Here is a 23,741-nt window from a genome sequence, read left to right as displayed (position 1 = left end):
GAATTCAAAATAGCCAGAATTTACACGGTGAGATAGTAGAGAGAACATTTTATTTGAAATTTTGTTCTTTAAAATATGGAGAACTTCTTGTGTCGGAATGTTAGTAAAGAGTGCTACCACGTCAAAGCTCACCAAGATGTCAGAAGATTTGAGTTTAAAGTCCTTGATTTTAGAGACAAAATCTGTTGAGTTTTTCACTGAAAAACATCTGAAAGAAGATTTTCCCGCATAAGCTTTTAACGATGGCGCGAGATATTTAGATAATCTGTAGGTGGGCGAGTCCATGCTGTCTACTATAGGTCTCAGTGGATAGTTTTCTTTATGAACCTTAGGGAGACCATAAAGCCTTGGAATCAGTGGGTGTAAAGAACGGATGGAAAGCCGTGTATTTCGTGGAATTTCTGTGGTCTTTTGTAGGAGATTATTGGTTCTATTCTGTATTTCTCTTGTTGGATCCCTTTCAATTTCCGACTCTAACAATGTTAAGATATTTTTTTTCTCGGTAGTCTGTTTTATCTAGAACTACAGTTGCATTCCTCTTATCAGCTTTTAAGATGACGATATTCTAGTTAATCCGTAGATTTAAAAAAAAATATATATATATATATAAAATTTTTTTTTTAATCACTAGAGGTCAAGCTAAGAAAAAGATTAGTTAACAACAGATTTAATTTACCTGTATAGAGTGCAACAGCATGTAGCGTGGTTCCTATACACATGTATCCTTCTGATGATGACCTCAATACAGGAGTCGAAACGTCAAGTTATTATTTTTTCATTTATTAATAATCAGTAAAATAATCTTTTCAACACGTGTGTTTTGTGTCCCTAAATTCAGAAATATGAATGCTGATCACCGTGTAACCTTAAAAGAAAAAGTTATACATATTTAGCCTATAGTAAATTTATATCTACATAAGAAATAAACCCTTACATCTTTCTGGCAACTTATTTCCATGATAGCTCCAAATGCTGGCAATGTAGATATTCTTACACAACTAAATTAAAAATAAACAAAGTTATTTTCATAGAATGAAATTACTGAATGCATAATTAATTTCTACACTAACTTATATTAAAGGCATGTAGAGTTTATATTTCCAAATTTCATAACATCCTACTTCCAAAAAATTCCTTGAATTTCTTTCCATTTAATAGGTTGTTTGCTCCATCTTGCTACTCTGACATTTTATTTCCTACCTCATTATTATTTGCTATTGTTTCTCTGAAAACATATCCATCCCATCTACCATATTTTCTGGTGTATAAGACACAATTTTTTTACCTTAAAAATTAATCTTAAAAATGGGGTGCGTCTTATATAATGAAGGTAAAGATTGTTTCCTCTTTTCAAAGTCATACGCACTCCCTTTTATGTTCCAAGATCTTTGTAGGCGGTTAATGGTGCAATCAAATTGATGCGTGCCTTTCACATGACTTCTAGTGTGTTATTGGCTAAGAACGGGGAGTCCCTATTCAAGTTTCATAATATCTTATCCGAGTAATCAGTTACCATTTTTTTTTAAATCATACTTTAAAGTTTAGGTGTTTTCCAGAAAATTGTATTAAATTTCTTGGGTGCGTCTTATACACCAGAAAATATGGTAATTTTAACTCTCTCTCTCTCTTCCCTCTTCCAATAAGAGTAGAATCTTTACTGCCAGCTCTTTTCTATATTTGTTACTTCTTCACACTTTTTTTTAGTACAAAAGAGTTTCAGTATGTTGACTACCATTGGCATAATGCATAAACATTATATTTAGATTTCATACACAACATTGAAAGAAACATCGACCATCTTTCCAGTACTGAAGCCAACAGACTTCGTTTTGAAATAGCCAAAATAATCTACGATGCCAAACCTTTGGACTTGAATATCCCACTATCAGAATTGAAAGCTCTTACCTCCTTAAAACGTAATAAAAACATAATCATCACCAGAGCCATGAAGGGAAATACCACTGTTGTTCTAGATACCAATTCATATGACTAAAAAATGAATTTACTACTCCGAGATTGAAATACTTATGCCAAACTTGATTATGATTCTACAAAAAGACAGCTTAAGAAACTGAACAAGTTACTTCATGAAACCAATTCCTTAGATGAAGAAACAATTAAAAAACTCAGGACATACCATGCTAGGCTTCCTAGAATATACGGCTTTCCTAAGCTTCACAAGAATAACATTCCACTCAGACCCATCGTGGATTCTATTAGCAGCCTGACTTACAAATTATCAAGATTTTTTTATCTAACCTTCTCCATCCTCACATATGCCAGTCAGCCTCATCAATTAAAAATTCCACAGTTTCATGCAAAAATAAAAGACATTCAACTGTTGGAAACTGACATGCTAATTAGCTTCGACATTGTCTCCCTCTTATTAATATTCCCCATAAGGAAATGGTAGACTTGTTAACTCAAAATTTCCATCTGATATTGTTGAATTATTCAAATTTGTTATTATGTCCGGTTACTTCACTTGGAAAGAACAAATTTACAGGCAAGAGGAAGGAACAGCAATGGAATCTCCCTTATCACCAAACCTGTTTCTAGAATACCTCGAAGAAAAAATTTTCATGTTTAAACCCCAAACCAAAATTTTAGCTACGATATGTCGATGACGTCTTTGCTGTCTGGGGTCAGTCCGAACAAGAACTACAACTGTTTCTAGATAAAATAAACCTTCTTCATCCTCGCATCAAATTTATGCTAGAAAGAGAATCTCCACAGGGCTCCATTCTGAATTTACACATCCAAAGAAAAGAAGATGGTTCCATCTCCACTTCTATCGCAAGCCGACATTTTCAGGTCATCACATTCACAATACTTCTGCTCATCATCCATCTCAAAAATCTGGCATCGTTAAATCATTAGTATCCAGAGCACACAGATTCTGCTCCTCTGAAGAATCTCTAAATCAAGAATTGGAAATAATCAAAAATACAGCCATACTAAATGGATACAATCTTAAAACAACTCAAAAAATCATCAGTCACTTTCAAACACATCAACCTAGACAAAAACAAGCCCATAGGATTCCCATACCTTATGTCAAAGGCATCTCTGAACGGTTTTTCAAAAATTATGAAGAAATACAAACTTGCTGCTACCTACAAACCAATCAACCAGATCTATAACTTGTTACCTTCTCCTAAAGACAAACTCTCACCTCTGATGCTACCTGGCGTGTACGAGGTTCCATGCTTCTGTAAATTGTCTTACTATGGACAGACAGGTAGATCTGTTCATAAATGCATTTCGGAACATCAAGACCATATTCGTCTTATCAAACCACAGAAATCTGGCCTCACACAACACGGAGTTGAAAACTCAAACCATAGGATCCATTGGGAAAAGATCAAACTTCTACATAGATCTTTATATAAACATGAACGTTTATATAAAGAAATTGCTGAAGCCCTACTTCACAGACCAAATCTAAACAATAACGATTGTTGCTATTCCTAAGGTATGGGAATTGTCATACAAAATTGTGTAAAATAATTTTTATATATGTTATCTTATTTTAATGTAATCTGTTTTTTTCTTTTTAATTTAATTTTATAACATGCTAATGCACCCATATCGGGATTCCATTGTAATCATGTGCCCTAACTGTATGTTATTCCTAGTATTGTTTGAATTAATTGTACTGACGATGTCCTAAGATACTTAGGATGAAATATTTACTTATTAAAACTTATTACTGTGGTTATAATGCGTGTTTGTTTAGTCATGAATTCTCCACAGATTTCATTGTACAATAATGTATATATGACTGGCATTGTGAATTAGCTTTAAAGGAAGGAAATTTGAACTAAGTTTGAATTAGGAAGAATTGAGAATAACAAAAGAATTGTAATGAAATTGTATATATATATATATATATATATATATACAGTAAAACCCCTTTTTTACACTTTTCAGGGGACTAATGGAAAAAAGTACAAATAGCAGGAAATGTAAAAAAACATTAAAAAAAAAGGCTAAAAGATGACTTACTGCTAGTATATGACTCTACATACTAGATTGCAAAATTTAATAACTGAAAATAAATGAATTTATGATGTACTTACATTTATCTAATTAAAAAAATCTTTAATTGCTGATTGTTTTTGCTTTGTGTTTTTTTTTTTTTTTTGACTTAGCACCAGATTGCTTTGCATCGAGTTCAATGCTCGACCTGTTTTTTACTATCGTGTTCAAAGTGGACACAGAGAATCCAAGATCTTATGCTAAATGCACACGTGTTCCGTTTCGGCATGCCAATTTACACGTCGCAGAATTGCCATCTTTTCTTCTACCGAAATACATTTTCTGTCTTTTTTCTCCATGTTACTAACATGGATAATCCACCACCGTAAAGCAACTTTCATATGCTAAATTATGTTACAGAAATTCTGCAATATCAATTCGTACTCTGATTGAAAAATCACGGCATCGCTCATCACTACAGTACTGCTGCATGCGTGCAAGTCACCGTGATGGCAGAAACGAAACTACAGCCGAAAGCAACGCCACCTGAGAACAGAAATGCACAGATTTCCACTGAAATCGATTTGGAAATCGGTATTGCCACCGAGAAAAAAAAACGCAAATCACGGGAAATAATGTCCATGTCAAGTTGTTAATGGCGGGAAAACAATATATCGTGAGAATGTCTTAAGACGGGACCAACAGAAAATGACGTAAATGGCAGGAAAACGTAAATTGCAGGAACATAAAAACGGGGTTTTACTGTATATGTTAATGTGAATCATACTGTAAATATTCCTTTTTGATTAATTATATGAAGAGCCAAAGGCTTCAATTGGGTGACACGAACTTATTTAAGGTAAGGGATATTACATTTCATATTGTTTCTTAGCCGAATATAGAAACTATATAAAGTTCGGCGATTCCAAGCGTCAGCAAATACCTGGATAGTGCAGCAACTGACCCCTTAGGTAGTGCAAGCTGAGGCAACTCATAGCAAGGGTGGAGCAAGCTACGATCACTATTCTTGATATTTACCCATAATGTGAACTGAGCTCCTAGGAGCTGTATTACTGTTCTACATTATGAGAGAAGATCACTACCCAGACCAGTTTCAACCTTTATTGGGGTCTCATCAGTGAGTAGGTAGACCTAGTTAAAACCAAGTTTGTAGCGAACAGAACTTACATCCCTTCTATGAGAATTGCCAAGTAGGTGTCCTAATAAATTATTAATTATATGAAGAGCCAAAGGCTTCAATTCAGCGACATGAACTTATTTAAGTTAAGGGATATTACATCCCATATTGTTTCTTAGCCGAATATAGAAACTATATAAAGTTCGGCGATTCCAAGCTTGCTCCACCCTTGCTATGAGTTGCCTCAGCTTGCACTACCTAAGGGATCAGTTGCTGCACTATCCAGGTATTTGCTTACGCTTGGAATCACCGAACCTTATATAGTTTCTATATTCGGCATGAAACTCTTCGAGTTTCTTATTCGGCTAAGAAAGTACGAGGCAGTTCACATTATGGGTAAATATCAAGAATAGTGCTTGGAGCTTGCTCCACCCTTGCTACGAGTTGCCTCAGCTTGCACTACCTAAGGGATCAGTTGCTGCACTATCCAGGTATTTGTTGATGCTTGGAATCGCCAAACTTTATATAGTTTCTATATTCGGCATGAAATTCTTTGAGTTTCTTATTCGGCTAAGAAACAATATGGGATGTAATATCCCTTACCTTAAATAAATTCCTTTTTGATTTAATTAAATGGTTTGTGAACAACACATTGGACTGATTCTGTCAATGCACTCTCTTAAAAATTTTGAACCTGCTTAAAGTCGAAGTTTATAATAATTAAGCAATGACTAATTTAAGGTAAGGATTAATATAAGCAGGGAATACAAACTTTGTCTTTGGTTTAAAATCTTATAATCTTGCACTCAATACATAGTCTAACTGGTGCAGTCGTAAAACAAATAAATTTGTTAGACTATAAAGCGTGAGATTATAGGATCTCATCATCATCATGCGTATCAAGGATTTAGGCCTAGCATGGCCTGTTCCAGCCTTAGAAGTCATCATTGAATAGCTTAAGAGGACGTCCTGGTTTTCTTTTTCCTAATGGCTTGTTTTGGTAATCTTTCTGTTTTCATTCTTTGAATGTGTTCCATCCATTTATGTTTATATTTTTTTCTATTACTGGTTCTTGGTTTAATTCTTTCATAATTTCTTCATTTCTTTTGTGATTAAATAGGGTATACTTTGCAGTTTTTCTCATAAACTTCATTTCTGCTGTTAATCTTTGTTTGTCTTTTTGTTTTATTGTCCAGATTTTGCTTCCATGCATTAAGACATTATACATTATACTTTTTGTTTGGTTTGTTTTTGAACTAGGTTTGGTTTAAATAAAGATTTAATTACATCTGTTATTTTTAAATATTTTGCAATTTTTACGTTTATATCTTTATCATTTTCATATGTGATCATGCATCCTAGGTAGTTATACGAATTCACCTGTTCTAAGATCTTATCTATTACTATTTTATTTCCTGCAGGATCTTGTTCTTTAAAGGCCATAGTTTTTGATTTTTCTGTTGATTTCATCATACCATAATCTTTGGCTATATTATTTAGATCTAAAATAGCTTTCTGTAAGTTATCTTCAAAATTTGTAATTATTATTTGGTCGTCGGCAAAGAGGAGAGTGTTTAAGTTTACTGTAGGAGAAGTTTAATTCCTTGGTGTAACTTTTTATTCAATTTTATTATTATTTCATTTAAGTAGATATTAAAAAGAGTTGCTGAGAGAGGACATCGCTGTCAGATCCCTTGGTCTATCTCTCTCGTATATGATAGCTTGTGATTTAATCTTATTTGTATTTGATTATTTTCATATATACTTGTGATAGCTTTTAGGATATTATTTGGTATTTGCTTTCTTTTAATATGTTAAATAATATGTTTCTTTTAACTTCGTCAAATGCTTTTTCAAAGTCAATAAATGCAATATGTGTTTCTAAATTGTATTCTCTTCTTTTCTCTATTATTAATTTTAGGCAAAAGGTCGGGTCTGTACATGATCTTCCTTTTCTAAATGCATTCTGTACTCCTAAAATAAAGTTTTCAGAATATTTCATTAGTTTGCTATTTAAGATTCTGCTATATATTTTGTAACAGGAATTTAGTATACTGATACCTCTATAGTTTTTAGGGTCATCTCTATTGCCTTTTTTAAAGATAGGAATTGCAATTGCTTTTTTCTATTCTATTGGGGGGATACCAGTTGAATACATTTTTTTTTAAATAATGAGTCTTTCTTTGAATCTTGTTCCTGCGTATTTATATAGTTCTGAACCTAGCTTATCTTCTCCAGGTGATTTTCCGTTTCCTGTTTCTTTCTATCTGATTTCTAATTCTTCTTTAGTTATTTCCTTTTCATTTTCATTAATTGTTTGCCAGTTGTCTTTTTTTAAAATATTTGTCTGTCCACAATTCTGTATAGTAATTTAGAAATTCTTCTAATTTCAATTCGGTGTTTAATTTTATGTTTTCTTTGGTATCTGCATTTAAGAGTTTCAAAATCTTATATACATTGGGTCTTATTTTATATAAATCATGTTCTAAATTAGAAATAAATTTGATCCAATATTCTCTATGTCTTTTTCTGACTTCTCTTTCAGCTATGGCTCTTATTCTTTTATATTCTATTTCATCTTCTATCTTCGATTATAGGATCTAATAGAAATAAATAAATGGCAGCAGTCGACCATTCATGAAGTTTTAAATACAGAAAATAAAGATAAAGCAGGGTAATAGAAATGCAGAACATTTTTTAACATTAGAACAATTTAGGTGCCATTTGCTTCTAACGAGTGGGATGTTTCTATCATACGAACTATCAATGAAAAAGAAGTGAAGTGATCCATATATATGGATTGCATTATGAAATTGTTATGATATGCAATCCATATCAGAGAGTAGTTTATTCAGGAGTAGAGTCCAAAAGACGGCCTGTGACTAGGTGTGTGCCACAGGTTCTGTTCTTGAACCACTACTATTTAATTTGTTCATTAACGTTATAGGAAAGGATCTGTTTATTTGTTTGCTGATGTTGCAAAGTTGGGTAGAGCAATAGTGAATGCACATCATGTCAAAATTTTGCAGGATGATTTGGATAGATTGCAGGACTGGGCTAAGAAGAATGGATGTCAATTTAATGTGGCAGAGTGTAAGGTTATGCATTTTGGGGTGAAAAGATTAGCAGCAGTATACCACATTGGTGGAACTGTACTCCAGGAGATTGATGAGGCCAGGGATTTTGGAGTGTTGGTGGATAGGGAGTTGAAGTTTAGGGGACACATTGCAAAAGTGGCTAAATCAGCTCATCAAATCACTTGGTTACTGAAGAATACTTTGATGAGCAGAGACAAGCAAATTATTGTTCCTCTGTATCGAGCCTTGATAAGACTCCATCTTGACTACTGTGCCCAGATCTGGGTGCCAGGGTTTCTTCTTGATGGGGAGAAGGTGGAGAGGATCAAGAGACGAGTGACCAAGATGATAGCAGGTCTATGGAATGAACCTTATGAGAACAGGTTGAAGATTTGTGGGTTGCAGAAATTGGTTGATAGGCAGAAACGGGGTGATATGATTGAGACATTCAAATTACTGAAGGGTTTCTAATAAGATTAATTCAGAGGATATTTTTCAGAATAGGACTGGTGGTAGGAGGACTAGGGGCCATACATGGAATCTGGGCAAGAGTCTGGTTAGCAAGGGTGTTAGAACTAGGTTTTTACTTGTGAATGGTGAATGAGGAATAAGCTGCCAGAGTCTGTTGTGGGTGCCATGTCTGTGAATGAGTTCAGGGCAAAGTATGATAGATACTGTGTGGATGTTGAATAGTTGTTCTTGACATGATGTGTAGGGCCTCCCTCGATGAGTCTAAGGACTCCTTGGAGTTGCCCGTAATAATAATAATATATGGATTGCATAATTTCTATTGCATCAAGTAAAGAGATGTTTATCATGTCTCTTTACTTTATGCAGTACTCAACTCATATAACAATGTAAAAGCCTGCAAGATTCCTTAACTAAACTGAATAACTACTGTAAATAAAATTGATACGGTACAAAGTGCCTTAGACGATAGAAATATAAAATATGATAATGATGTTGGAGTCTTGACAAGTAACAGACTGATTTGGAGGAAAATTGTAGATAGGAAGTTAGTAATGACGTAAATTTTTCATGTAGTACTATCATATCCTGTACACCCCTTGAGGGTACATGTCAGGAATTTGATGATGATGATGATGATGAATAAATTTGGCATGAAAATCAGAATAAAGCGACTATAAAATGAACAACCAGTAAAATGTTTTCAGCTATCCAGGCACAAATTTTAGTGAAGACTGTACTAAATACTGAAAAAGAGAACAGAATGAGGTAATCTGAAGGCGTAGATTTTTTTTATGGTAGTAATACATGAAAAGTTACATCATTACTAATTTATTATCAACAAAGTTACTGAATTTTTAAGCACCTCCATATGGCGATTGGAAGGACAACAATACGTTGCACCTTTCAATTGGAATCTTTATATGGACATTTTCAATCAAAGATGAGTTAGCCAATCTCATACGGAGGTGGCAGGGTCTTCCCTCCCGGAAACTCTGGTTTTTCATCCCACATACAGACAAATCGGCCCTTTAGAACACACTCAATTTACAGACAAAAAAAATACTAGTTGTGGTGGTGATGAGCAGTACGTAGTTGATGTAGATGATTGATAATAGAGGTTCGGTGTAGTCTTGAAGACAGAGGGTGTCCTCCCGTGATGAGTCTACTGACTCCTTGGAGGTGTCATGAATAATGATAATAATAATTTTCCTCCATCTTAATCTGTTACCTGTCAAGATTCCAATATCATTACATCTAATATTTCTGTCTTCAGAGGAAATTCTTACCACAGCAATCCACCCAGAGCTTCGATCTTCCTCTGAGTCTTTTTCTGGTCATCCTGGCAAAAAACACTTGTTTTGGTAATCTTTCCTCTCACATTTATATAAGTGACTTACCTCTGCTAACCATATCAAGTTCATTCCTAATATTCCCATTTTTAATGGTACTGCCATTGGGCATCTGTTTCCTTCCCTAATCTTTCTCAGAATTATTTTATTATTATTACATAACACCTCCAGGGAGTGCAATGACTCATCGAGGGAGGGTACTCTACAACTCTGTCTCCACTGCTCAATTCACCAACTACCATCATCATTTATGCTAGCGCCATCTACTGCCCATCATTATCACTAGTATTTTCACAGACAATCACAAACATCCATGCCCATGGTAAGAATCAAACCCGCAGCCTTTTGGCTGGAGAGCATATAAGCAGACCACTTGGCCAACCAGGCTGGCAATTATGGTCTCCAGTTTTTGATCAAGTGGTTTATTTCTAATCCAGATCTCAGATCCATAAAACTGATTTGAACACTGCCTTATATACAGTTAGTTTAGTGTTTTGACTAATTTCTCCCTTATTCCATATGTGTTCAGTTCACTTTCTACCATACCAGCTTTGCTAATTATGTGGTCTATTCCATAATTAATTTGCCATCTTCACTAAAAATTGTGCCTAAATAGCTGAAATGTTTTACTTGTTCTATAAGTTCTCGTGCTTTTTTTTTCTTCTTCTCTCCTCTTGGGCACCTTATCATATGCCTTTTCCTAATCTACAAAACTCAAATACAGATCTTTGTTATACATTCCTGTGATTTTTCTATTAAAGTGGAAATCTGAGATTGAGAATGCTTATTTGGCCTAAATACACCTGGTTCTTCCACCAAAATTTTTTCTTAGCCTTTTAAAGAATACATGCACAAATCCTAAGAGGAAACACTAGGTGGGAAATTTCTCTGTAATTCTCACATTGTTCCCCCCCCCCCACCTTTTTTTTTTTTTTTTTTTTTTTTTTTTTTACAGAAGTGAAGCCGCTATAAAACTTTAATACCTTAATATTTATCTCCACTGAAATGAACCTTGACAAGACATCACTTGAAATATTGTGTACATCTGGTCTTCTGGTTTCCATAGTGATTATGATATAGTGGAGAGTGCAAAGTAGAGTTAATAATGATATCAGGATTGTGGAATACTGATTATGAATATAAATTGAGAATTTCTGGACTTCAGCACTAGCAAACAGGAGAAAGAATGATGACATGGTTGAGACACAAACTTCTGAAAGCATCATGCAGGATACGAACATATGGAATTCTTCATTTTATGAAGGAAGGGAAAAGGACAAGTGTACCTCCTTGGAAATTGAGAATGCCATCAAGAAGGGTTCGAGAGCTAGATTGTTCTCTCATATAGTGGTGTGTGATTGGAATGAACTGACACTGGATGTGTGTGTGCAAGTAATATGAATGAATTCAATAACAGTATAACAGATGGTGAAGGTAGTATGTGGCCTCCCTTGCTGATACCTACACGACTCCAGGAGGTTGATTTTAATAATATGTGAGCATTTCTGGCTGAACATCACTAATCGACCATGCCTTACTTCATGTAATATACATCTGTAATATTATCTGTAGACTGACCTCCTCTTCTTTCTCCTTCCCCCCAATGCTATAAGCGTATTCGAGGGCTAGGGGTGAATCTTTCCTATCTTGCTAAGTCATTTTGTCTTATGCAGCTACCGAAGGTTTGGTTTGGTTTAAGGAGGCAAGCTAGCTTCAATAGGTGCTGGTCCCAAGCCCAGATAAATAGCGAGGGTTGACGTCAGGAAGGGCATCCGGCTGTAAAACTTCACTGCCAGCTCTAGCTATGATCTAATGAGTCAAAGAGAAAGTGATATAAGGGCTAGGGTGTACCCCTTAAGTGACGTGCAGCCACATCGCCCTACAGCTGTGAGAAGTGGAAGAGGGCTACCTAACAGAGAGCGGTTGTGGTTAAAGAAGCGAGCCTAGCAGGTGGAGAGGATGTTGCAAGTTGGAACACTGAATGTTGGAAGCATGACTGGAAGGGGAAGAGAGGTGGCAGACATGATGAGGAAGTTGGACATTTTATATGTGCAGGAGACAAGGTGGAAGGAACTGGGAGATGGATATAAATTGTTCTGCTCTGGAGCGAATAAAGAGGGAAGAAATGGTGTCCGAATTGTGGTGTGTGGCAGAATGAAGGGTGAAGAGTAGAAGAAACGACAAGATCATGCGAATTAATAGGGTCTTGGAAAAGAGCAAGTGGTTGTCTTATGTGTATATGCCCCGCAAATTGGCTGTACAGCAGAGGAGAAAGATGAGTTCTGGAACATGTTAAATGAAGAAATGAGGGAACTGGAAGAAAACAAGATGGTGATTGTCGGAGGAGACTTGAACGGACACATAGGGAGGCAGAATAGAGACTATGAAAGGGTGCATGGTGGCCATGGAGTGGGAATGATGAACCAGGAAGGAGAGAGGGTTGTGGACTTTGCAGTAGCGTTTGATCTGGCCATTGTGAACTCGTTTTTCTACAAGAGAGAAGAACATTTGACAACATTTAGAAGTGGTAACAACAGTTCACAAATTGTCTACATTTTGACTAAAAGAAAACACCTTAAGGTTGTGACAAATTGTAAGGTAATTCCAACAGATAATGTGGCACAGCAACACCAACTGCTGTGCGCAGACTTTAAAATAAGAAGATAAGAGCCTCTGGAAGCCATGGGATGAAGACAATTAAGTGGTTTCGCTTAAAAGAAGAGCGTGTGAGGAATCATTTTAGGGAGATGGTGTTAGAGAGGATTTTGGATGGACCAGAAAGTGTACAAGATTGGTGGAAACAGAATTCAAAAGTAATCCTGAGCTGTGCAATCGAGGTGCTTGGCGAGACATCTGGAAAGATTAGAGAGCAGAAGGAGGGTTGGTGGTGGAATAATAATGTACAAGAAGCAGTGACAGCTAAGAGGAAGGCAAAGCAGAAGTAGGATGAGTCAAGAGTGGAAGAGGACAGAGAGAGATGTACAGAGAGAGAAAAAAAGAAGCCAAGAGAGTTGTGGTGCAGACGAAGGCTAAGGCATATCAAGATCTGTATGATCAATTAAAAACAAAGGAAGGACAGAGAAAAATTTACCAACTAGCAAAATGTAGAAACAAAGCAGCAAAGGACATCTTACATGTGAGGCAGATCAAAGACACTGAAGGAAGAGTATTATGGAGGGATGTGGACATAAGAAACAGATGGAGAATATACTTTGAGGGACTTTTGAATGAAGAAAATGCGAGGACTCACAAAGAAGACAGGCAGCTTTCTGAGGGGATGGTGCAGAACATCAGTAGACTGGAAGTGAAGGAGGCCATAAGATGATGAAGAATGCAAAATCGGTGGGCCCAGACAAGATTCATGGAAGACAATGGGGGAAGAGGAAAGTGACCTGCTGAGGGACCTGTTCATGAAAGTTTGCCAACAGGAAAATATACCTGGAAAGTACTCTTGTCCCCATCTACAAGGGTAAAGGGGATGCACAAAATTGTAAGAATTACAGAGGAATAAAGTTGATGTCCCACAGAATGAAAATCCTAGAAAGGGTTCTTGATGGGAGATTGCAAAGGAACAATTTGGCTTCATGCATGGTAAATCAACGACAGATGCTATCTTTGGGTTATGGCAGATTTGGCTAATCTGCAGGAGATGTACGGAGTGAAGACAAGAGTTCGGACCAGTCTGGGACAGACAGAAAATTTTTAAGTAACAGTTGGCTTCCATCAAGGGTCAGCATTAAGTCCGTTTCTGTTTAATATTGTAATGGAGGTGGTGACAGAGGAGGTGAGAGAAGAAGTGCCTTGGACAATGTTGTATGCAGATTCAAGAGAAGAAGCATACTGGAAAGTATGCTTTGGCAGCTAAACTGGAAAGATGGAGGTAAGTACAGGAAGAGAGATATGAGACTGAGCAGAAGTAAGACAGAGTATATGTGTTGCAAAGTGGACGGTGGCCAGGAGACAGATCTGGAGCTGGAAGGAAATGTCATCAGGAAGGTGAGGGACTTTAGATTCAACAGTGGAAGATGGAGGGGGCTGAGAAGGAAGTGGGATGCAGGATACAAGCAGGTTGGAGGAACTGGAGAGGAGAGATGGCTGGAGTGCTATGCGATAAGAGGGTGCCGATCAATCTGAAAGGCAAAATATATAGGACAGTAGTGAAGCCAGCTATGACGTATGCTATGGAAACTCTGGTACTGAGGAAAAATAACATCAGCAGGATGGAGGTAGCAGAGATGAGAATGCTTAGGTGGATGTGCGGTGTGACCAGAAAAGATTGTCTGAGAAATGACTGTGAGGGGAATAGTGAAAGTTATGAACTTAGGAGCGAAGATACAGGAGGCAAGGTTGAGATGGTTTGGTCATGTGATGAGAAAGGACGACGAATACGTGGGTGGAAAGGTCATGCAGATGGATGTGCAAGGAAGGAGGAAGCATGGGCAGCCATAGAAGAGATTGAGGCAGCTGGTAGAAGAGGACTTGAAGATGAAGAACTTGGATGTCGTAATGGCCCAAGACAGGAGGATGTGGAGGAGACACATCATTAACAGCAACCCCACTTGAGTGAGACAAGCTGCAGAAGAAGAAGATCTATTTCAAGTATTGATATGTATTCCTGACTGCATCCCTGTTTAATGAAATCAGGAGTACATATCAATGCATAGGCAAAGTGGATACAAGATCCAAAATTATTGTAAAGCAGACTGTTTTTAACTATCTGGTTGGTTCTCTTCAGAGACCAGGCAGAAACATTAAGAGAACAAACACTCTCGTTCAGTACTAAGGAAAGTGAAATGTCAGAGAAATGGATCTTTCATAAGTGAACTCTTGATCAGTGCATAAAAGTAATTACTAAAGAAAGAGCCATAAGGCTTCATTTTGTTGATGTAAAATGAAATAGGTAAAGTCGATACTAGATGCAACATTATTTCAAAGCCGAATCTTTGACTATAAAAGTTTGATAAGTTGACCTGAGAGCTTACAAGAATACAATTCTCGACATCCCCGATCCGCCTTAGCTTGCATTACTTAAAAGTAATGCAAGCTAGGGCAGCTCGGGGATGTCGAGCTGCCTTAGCTTGTATCCCAAGCGTCCATATATTCGTCTGTCTATCTTAAGGTTTCTGCCTTGTCTCTGAAGAGAACCAACCAGTTCGAAACAGCTGGCAGGCCAGTGAAACCTTTATCAAAAGCACTGATAAAAGGCAAACATATGGAAGCTTGGGGAGTGGATGAATGCAACCTGATTTCTTCTCGAAATTGTCAGTTATACAAAATGCCAAAAGCTGATTCGTCTGAATTTGGATGTAATCTTCAGAAATAGTGTTTGTTCTTAGGTTTTTGAACACCAATGTAGCATGCAATGTAGATAGGATTAATAGTCCTTACATTTACATGAATTCAAGTTACTTGCCTAGGAGAGACTAATGAACAAACAAGTTATCAAGGAAATTAGAAATAAGCATTCAGCATATCTGATTTTGGAATAATGAAATAATTACTTTCTACAGATAGTTTTTCACTTACAGAAATGACCTTACAATAGAAGCATATAAAATAACTTCTCAATTTATTTTTTATATCTAAAACCAAACTAAAGGTTATTTCTATATGAAGTTGTAAGTTTATATGCACAACATGAAGAACCTATCTTCTAATGAGAAATTACTGTTAGAGGATAAATATACAGTTTTTAGATTACAGCAACTTTAATTACTTAAGTGATAACAAAATCTTTTTTTTTTAGCATTTTGTTGGCCACTGGTCAGAATAACTCTAAACAAATATACATTAAATGGATAGTCCAAGTCATCGTTTAGCATACAGGAAGCAATAGGATTAATATAGAAAACTAAATATTCAGAATTTAAGGATTAGTTGCTGGATACCCTTTTGCTCTGTACATCATCACAAGCTCTCAAAGCATTGTTATTTTATTATTTATTAATTTTTAATTTTATTTTATTTCCCTACTGAGTGTTTCTGGTAAGATTTAAATAAGTTTACTTGAGAAACGGTTGAGAAGGATTGTGGAAGGGAAGTTTTATGAAGAACAAGCTGGATTCAGGTCAAATAGAGGCTGTCAGGATCAGATTTTCACTTTATGACAAATAGCTGAGAAATCATTGAAATACAACAAGACCTGTATTTAAGTTTTGTAGATCTGGAAAAGGCATATGACAAGGTGCCAAGAGAAAAACTATTCAAAACAATATAGTTGTATGGTGTCCATGGGGCATTATATCAAGCAATACTTAATCTTTATTTCAGTTGTAAGTCAGCAGTTAGAATTGAAGTACAGAAAGATGGTTTAATGTTAAATCTGGTGTCAGACAAGAATGTACATTATCCTTTCTGTTATTTATTATCTATATGGATCACATTATGAAGGAAAGCAGTATTAAACCTTATATCAAAATTGGAGATGTTAATGTCAGCTCTTTGCTTTATGCTGATGATGTTTATACTTCTAAACAAATCCGCTACAAGTCTGCAAGATTCCCTGACTAAATTGAATAACTGTTGTAATAGATATGAAGGTCAGCAATAACAAGACAAAGACGATGAAAATAGGCAAAAGCATTGAAAATATCAAACTGCATTGTGAATGGAGGACCTATAGAACAAGTAAAATATTTCAGCTACTTAGACACGATTTCTAGTGAAGATGGTAAATTAAACAGCAGTTCCAAGTCTCATATCTTTTGAAACTGCCAAAGTATCTAATGAGATAACCTCCATGATTTTTACACTTTTCCAATGCCTGATTAAAGTTTGCAATCTCCCAATCCAACTGTCCCAAATGAATTGCTAAAATAATTTCTGCTGGACTGGAATAACATTGTCCTCTGAAATAACTCCATGATAAATTTCGAGCCACTACCCACACTTTAATTGAACAAGTAAGCCAAAGCAGTCCAAGCTAAGAATTTAGCCTAGATTACAGTTTTGAATTAAGTCTGTATACTGAAGCCCAAATGTCTAAAATAATAATAATAATAAAATAAATAAATAACATCAACAAATGCAAATCAGACTGACAGGGCCAAATGTAGAAAATTTCCAATAGTTCAAACACTTGTTGAGCCTTTAGGTCTCCTTGCCAAGCCTGACTTTTTTTTTAGCACTAGGCTACTTCTTGAACTATTTTTGATATAGTGTGAAGTGGCTCCCACAGCCAACTAAAGAAAATCACTTCACATTATATCAAAAATAGTCCAATTTATGCTTCTGTATGTATCAAAATAATGTATAAACTGTCATTTCTATGGCATTTGTCAGCCAGTGTGTACTGAGCATATTCCAAAAAAAAAGACAAGTCAGTTATCAACAATCATCCCATTGTCCTCAGTTCAAACATCTTGAAAACAGAGGTCATAAAACAGCCAGCCTAGTTGGATAGTGTATCTGCTCTCCAGCCAAAAGGCTGCGGCTTCGAATCCTGCCGTGGGCATGGATGTTTGTGATTGTCTTTGGAAATACCAGTGGTGGTCAGTGGTAGATGGTATTGGTCCAGTTGCAGTCAGTTGGTGATTGAATGTGGAGACGGAGTTATAGAGCAGGACTCGATGTGTCAGTCCTTGGAGGTGTCAAATAATAATAATAAATGAACAACACCTACACACAACAACTACCCAATGACTTCAGGGTACAAGCCAATGAAATGTTTGGAGAAACTCATTCACAGTTGCTTTTGATATTTCCAGGGCAGCTAATATGGTATGACAAAGGGCTTACCACCAAACTACCATCTATATGTATAGTTGCTGTATTTGTCATGGCAGATGGCTTCTGCTTCTCGTATTTCTTCTAAATGCCATAGTACCCGGAATGTGTACTTTTGCCCATACTGTTCCTCTTTTATGAAGGTCTGTTAGGTGGGGTTTGGTGGAATGAAGATGGTAGTGAACACTATTAACTAGATCTACCTACTCACTGATGAGACCTCAAAAAAGGTTGAAACCGGGCTGGGTAGTGACCTTCTCTCATAATGTAGAACAGAAATACAGCTCCTAGGAGCTAAGTTCACATTATGGGTAAATATCAAGAATAGTGATCGGAGCTTGCTCCACCTTAGACATGAGTTGCCCCAGCTTGCACAACCTTTAGGGTCAGTTGCTGCAGTATCCAGGTATTTGCTTGTGCTTGGAATCGCCGAACTTTATATAGTTTCTACTATATTCGGCATGAAACTCTTTGAGTTTCTTATTCGGCTAAGAAACAATATGGGATGTAATGTCCCTTAACTTAAACACTATTAAGGTTGGAGTTGAGGCCATGATGTTGGATATGCAAAGTTCTGTGAGGAATGGATTTGACCGCAAGGGTCTTGCACATTTCCCATGCCGTGCCTGCATCTCCTTGGTGGCCACTAGTGGCATCACTTGATTTTTGCACTAGTTTGATCTGTTTGTAGTTCATGATCCAACTGTTGTCTCCATTTTGGCATTTTTGTTCTAGTTGTCTTTGGAGTTGGCACCTTTCTTCTCTCTGGGCAAAAGTTTAAATCAGGTCAAGCATGTACGCGTGATTGGGGGCAAGTGTCATTCAGCTTGTTATTTATCGCCATTATTAATTTGGATGTGTTTGTCGGTGTGTCGCAGGTCACTTTCACGAGACATGGAAAGTTCATTCCATCCTTTCTTTTGTTTAGAGGTCCAAAACGATAGCATCTGACGATATTTCTGGGATCGAAGAAGTTGCATTCTCTTGCTAATTTGCCGATATCTTCTTTTAATGATTTACCGTTTTCCACTGGAAACTTAAGGATAACAGCATCGAGTCTACTATTTTTGGCCTCAAGCGACTCATGTATCATTGATGCGATTAGGTCACCAAATTCATTAGCAGGCATGGGTGCACTTGCAATTGGGCACTGGTCATCAAGTATCTCGAGCTTAGTTTCCAAATGTCAGATATTGGAGGAGAAAATATCATAGTATTAAGGTGTTGTTCGAGATTTTCAACTCATTTGCTTAGGTTTAGTAGCTGTTTTACAGAAGGAAGGCACATCAAACAGAAGAAAGGCTGGTTGAGATTGGTAAAAAGCTTACATGGCGATTCATCTATTTTTGCGTAAGAAATATGTAGCCAGTGGCAATATACTTTTTTCTTTCGGTAACTTTAGTTTCACAGCTGCGACACTTCATATTGTTATTTGGTTTGTTGGCAATCAGCAGCACTATGCTGACAGGACTCAAGGTAATCTTTCATTGTTGGCCTTTGCTGCTGCCATCTTTTCACTTTGCATGGTAGGCATAGCAGGTGCTTTCACATGGCTGTTTTTTAATTGTAAAAAATAACTGATTTGATGGACTAAGTTGTGTGGAAGTAATCAGCTCATTAGTACCATCTGTTAGTTTTTCTGTTTACTGCTTATTTTGCACAAAAAACACTTGCAATTACAATAAAATGCAGGAGCACAAGTTTAACGTAACTTATTCACAGGCGCCATCTAGATTCAACCTAGATCAACTTCGTTAAAGGCATTGCCAGGTCCCTTGAACATTCACGGAAAATCCAAGCTAATAACCTATGTAATCCAACAGCTGTATTGCATTGAAATTCTGCAATATCCTAAGTACTTCCATTTATCAACCTCTGTTCTTACATCAGTACCTGTTACCTGTGCATTAACAATCTCCTCACTTGGATGATATACCCTTGCAAAGTGGTCACTCAGTAGCTCAAATATTTTGCCTGCCTCCATCAACCTCTTTCTACCATCAACACTTAAAGTGGGAGTTCATATTCCCATGGCTTGTAGTATTCATAATTATAAAATTAATACTAACAAAAAATCATTAAAAAAAGTACAATAATTTAATAAATCATTTACTATTTTTGTACAACAATATTCTTCACTTAAGATTAATAGCATAAAGCACAAATATAAAAGAGATATTAATATGGAGATTTCTAAATAAAAGTCATATTTTTAACAAATTCAACATGCAAAGATTGGAAGCAAGAACAAGATATCCTTAGTGTGGGTCATTTTTGCAGGATATAACCTATTTTCTCTCTTGCCTAATTCTTCCACATGTAAATCTCTTATGTATCTGCACCTACTGTTAGGCCTTTGGATTGTTCAAAATAGTGGTTGGAATTTGAAGAGCATATTCTCTATGCAGAGCTTGAAAAGTTTAACAGTAAAAGGTGGAAAATGTCTTCTGAAACTAAGGTTGTTTCTTCTCTTCAGACATTAGTGAGTAAGCTTTTTACATCCAAAGTAGCCAGGATATCCACAAGATTTAGCTTAATGTTTCTTATTTTGTTTATGAAATCCTTATTTTTTTTTTTTTATATAAGATGAAGGTTTCTTACATGTAGTGCCAGTTGGTTGGATAGGTACAGAGGTAATATGTTGAGGAATATCTTGCAAACACTATGGTCTAAGTGGAATGCCTGCCTTCTAGATTTTTGAAGCACCATAAACACATGAAATACCCAAATGTTTTAAGTAATTCATTCTTTCACATCTTTGGACTAGTTAGAGATCTCTTATTAAATTATGTGTTTTGTTGTGAGTCATCTAGGTTTATAAAATCTATGGCAATTGCTGTGTTTGTTATGTTGGACAGAGATGGAATGTTTTGGAGAAATCTATCAAAAGGAAGATGTTAGAGATGTGAAGGAAAAAGGAATGTATAAATCCGATTTCCGAATGTCAATTTCAGCTTTCTGAAATTGCCTTCCACTACCAACTAAAACCAGTCAGTTGGCAAATTGCCAAAATACCATACATAAAATTTATTACTGCTGTATGTAAATTTGAAGAGGCTAGTGAGATGATACAATGTCAGGCCCAACATAATAAAAACCAAGGCTTGATATTAAAATATCTCTAGGCAGAATACACAAGAGATCTACATGTAGATCTACGATGACCAACGTTCAGGATATCTCAATTCTGTTTGTAACATAAACATGTTGAATGAATTAAAAAAAATATATATATACTGTTATTTTGAAATCTCCATGTTAATACCTCTTTTATATTTGTGTTTTATGGTATTAATCCAAAGAAGTAAACAATATTGTTGTAGGAAACTAGTAAATGATTTATTAAATTATCTTAGCTTTTTAATGATTTCTCAGTATTAATTTTATGATTATGAATACTACAAGCCATGGGAATATAAACTCCAACTTTAAGTGTCCATGGTAGAGAGTAATGGAGACAGACAAAATATATTTGAGCTATTGAGTGACCACTTTGCAAGGGTATATCATCCAAGTGAGGAGATTGTTAATGCAGAGGTGACAGGTACTGATGTGAGAACAGAGGTTGATAAATTGGGAGTAGCATACTGCAGAATCTTGATGCAAATAACTGTTGGATTACATATTGAATTCATCCAAGTATCGTTTCACAAAACTAGTAATTGATTCATAAAATTATCTTATTTCTTTATGTTTTATATTTTATTATTATTTTTTTTTTTTGCCAGTATTAATTTCACATCATCATCATCAAATTCCTGCCATGTACCCTCAAAGGGGTGTACAGGATATGATAGTCCTACATGACAAAAATTACATCATTACTACCTTCCTATCTACAATTTTCTTCCAAATCAGCCTGTTACCTGTCAAAACTACAACATTATCAGATCTTATATTTCTATCACCTAAGACACTTTGTACTTTATCAATCCACCTATATCTTGGTCTTCCTCTGGGTCGTTTTCCTGCCAACCTGGCTGAGAACACTTGTTTGGCTAATCTTTCCACACCCATTCGGTTTAGGTTACCATACCACCTGAGGTTAGCTCTGCTAACACATTCCTGGATGCTGACAATGTCAAGTTCTTTCCTAATATCCTCGTTTTTAATATGATATTACCATTAATTCCATCTGTTCACGCCTCTAATCTTTCTCAGGACTCTCGTATCTGCGATCCCTAGTCGTTAGTTAAATGTTTTACTTCTGATCCTACTCTCAGATCCATAAGTTAAAACTGGTTTGAACACTGTCTTGTATACAGCTAATTTAGTGTTCCGACTAATTTCTCTCTTATTCCATATGAATTTATTCAATTGACTTCCTACCACACCAGCTTTGCTGATTCTATTATCTATTTCCCTATTTAATTTCCATCTTCACTAAAAATCATGCCTAATTAGCTGAAATGTTTTACTTGTTTCATAGGTTCTCCATTGACAACACAGTTGACATTTTCAACGATTCTGCCCATTTTCACTGTCTTTGTTTTTTTATTGCTGACCTTCATACCATATCTATTACAACAGCTATTCAATTTAGTCAGGGAATCTTGCAGACTTCTAGCGGATTTATTAAGAAGCATAACATCATCTGCATAAAGCAAAGAACTGACATTAACACCTCCAATTCTGATATCACGTTTAATATCACTTTCCTTCATAATGTGATCCATGTAGATAATGAATACCAGAGGGGATGATGTGCATCCTTATCTCACACCAGATTTAACATTAAACCACCTTCCTGTACTTCCTTCAATTCTAACTGCTGACTTGCAACACAAATAAAGACTAAGTATTGGTTGATATAATGCCCCATTGACACCATATAACTGTAGCATATTGAATAACTTTTCTCTTGCCACCTTGTCATATGCCTTTTCCTGATCAACAAACTTAAACACAGATCTTTGTTATATTCCCATGCTTTCTCAACTATTTGTCGTAAAGTGAAGATCTGATCCTGACAGCCTCTATGTGGCCTGAATCCATCTTGTTCTTCACCAAGCTTTTCTTCCACAATTCTTCTCAACCGTTTCTCAAGTATACTTGCATAGATCTTGCCAGGAACACTCAATGGGGAAATACCTCTGTAATTCTCACATTCAGTCTTATTTCCATTTTTATATATGGGTACTATTAGAGCTCTACTCCAATCATCAGGAATTCGTCCCTCTGTCCAGGCTTTCTGAACTACGCAGTGTAGCCACCATAAGATGTTTATACCACCATACTTCAGCAATTCTGGTCGAATATCATCTACTCCTGTTACCTTTCCACATTTCAAGCCTTTGAGAGCTTTTTCTACTTCAAGTATGGATATGTATTCCTGACTGTATGCCTGTTGAGTGTTTTTTTACCACTGTGCTATCACTGCTTGTTTCATTTAGCAATTTTTCGAAGTAATTACGCCATACTTCAAGGATATCTTTTTCTCCTGCTTTCATGTCACCTTTATCATCTCAAAGTCCTTTTACAGCACTCTTTCCTAAATTTCTAAGCTTCTTCAACCTCCAGAATATTTTGCCACCTTCTTGATATTTATTTTCTACGTTCTTGCCAAAGTCCTCCCATTACTTTTGTTTAGCCAGTTTTACACAGTGTTTAGCTTTCTTACATTGGTCTCTGTATTTTCTAATAGCAGAAGCTGATGTATTGACCAGGAACTTTTGATATGATTTCTTCTTTTCCTTCACTGCCTCTTTAACTTCCTGTGTCCACCATGGAGTTCTGATTTTTCTATCCTTGCAGACAACCTCACCACATGCCTCATTGGCCGAATCAATCAGGGTATTCTTAAACTTGCCACTGAATCTCCATGGTTTGGTTCCTGTTCTCAAACTCTTTCATTTTTTCTTCAATAATCTTTGTGTATTTTAGCGTACAGTTCACATGTGAGAGCTGCTCAACTTTTACTCGCTTTAAAACTTTCTTATATGTTATTCTTTTCAATATGAAATTCAATTTTATCTTGCTCAAGACTAAATAGTGATCACT

General features: G+C 36.1%; 1 protein-coding gene across 1 annotated transcript in view; it reads right to left on the bottom strand.

Annotated features, from left to right (window-relative positions):
- Positions 1–23,741, bottom strand: part of LOC150097072 (RAB11-binding protein RELCH homolog) — a 445,830-nt gene that overhangs the window by 96,378 nt on the left and 325,711 nt on the right. The window contains exon 18 of the mRNA XM_090408119.1: positions 935–998. Within this exon, the coding sequence (XP_090264245.1) occupies positions 935–998 (64 nt within the window). The remainder of the gene's footprint in view (positions 1–934; positions 999–23,741) is intronic.

The sequence above is a fragment of the Typopeltis vanoorti genome, chromosome 18 (assembly GCF_054136105.1).
Source record: "Typopeltis vanoorti isolate ZY-2024b chromosome 18, IOZ_Tvanoo_1.0, whole genome shotgun sequence".
NCBI classification, from domain to species: Eukaryota; Metazoa; Arthropoda; class Arachnida; order Uropygi; family Thelyphonidae; genus Typopeltis; species Typopeltis vanoorti.
Note: the sequence above shows the minus strand (reverse complement) of the source record. Positions and strands in the feature narration are given on the sequence as shown.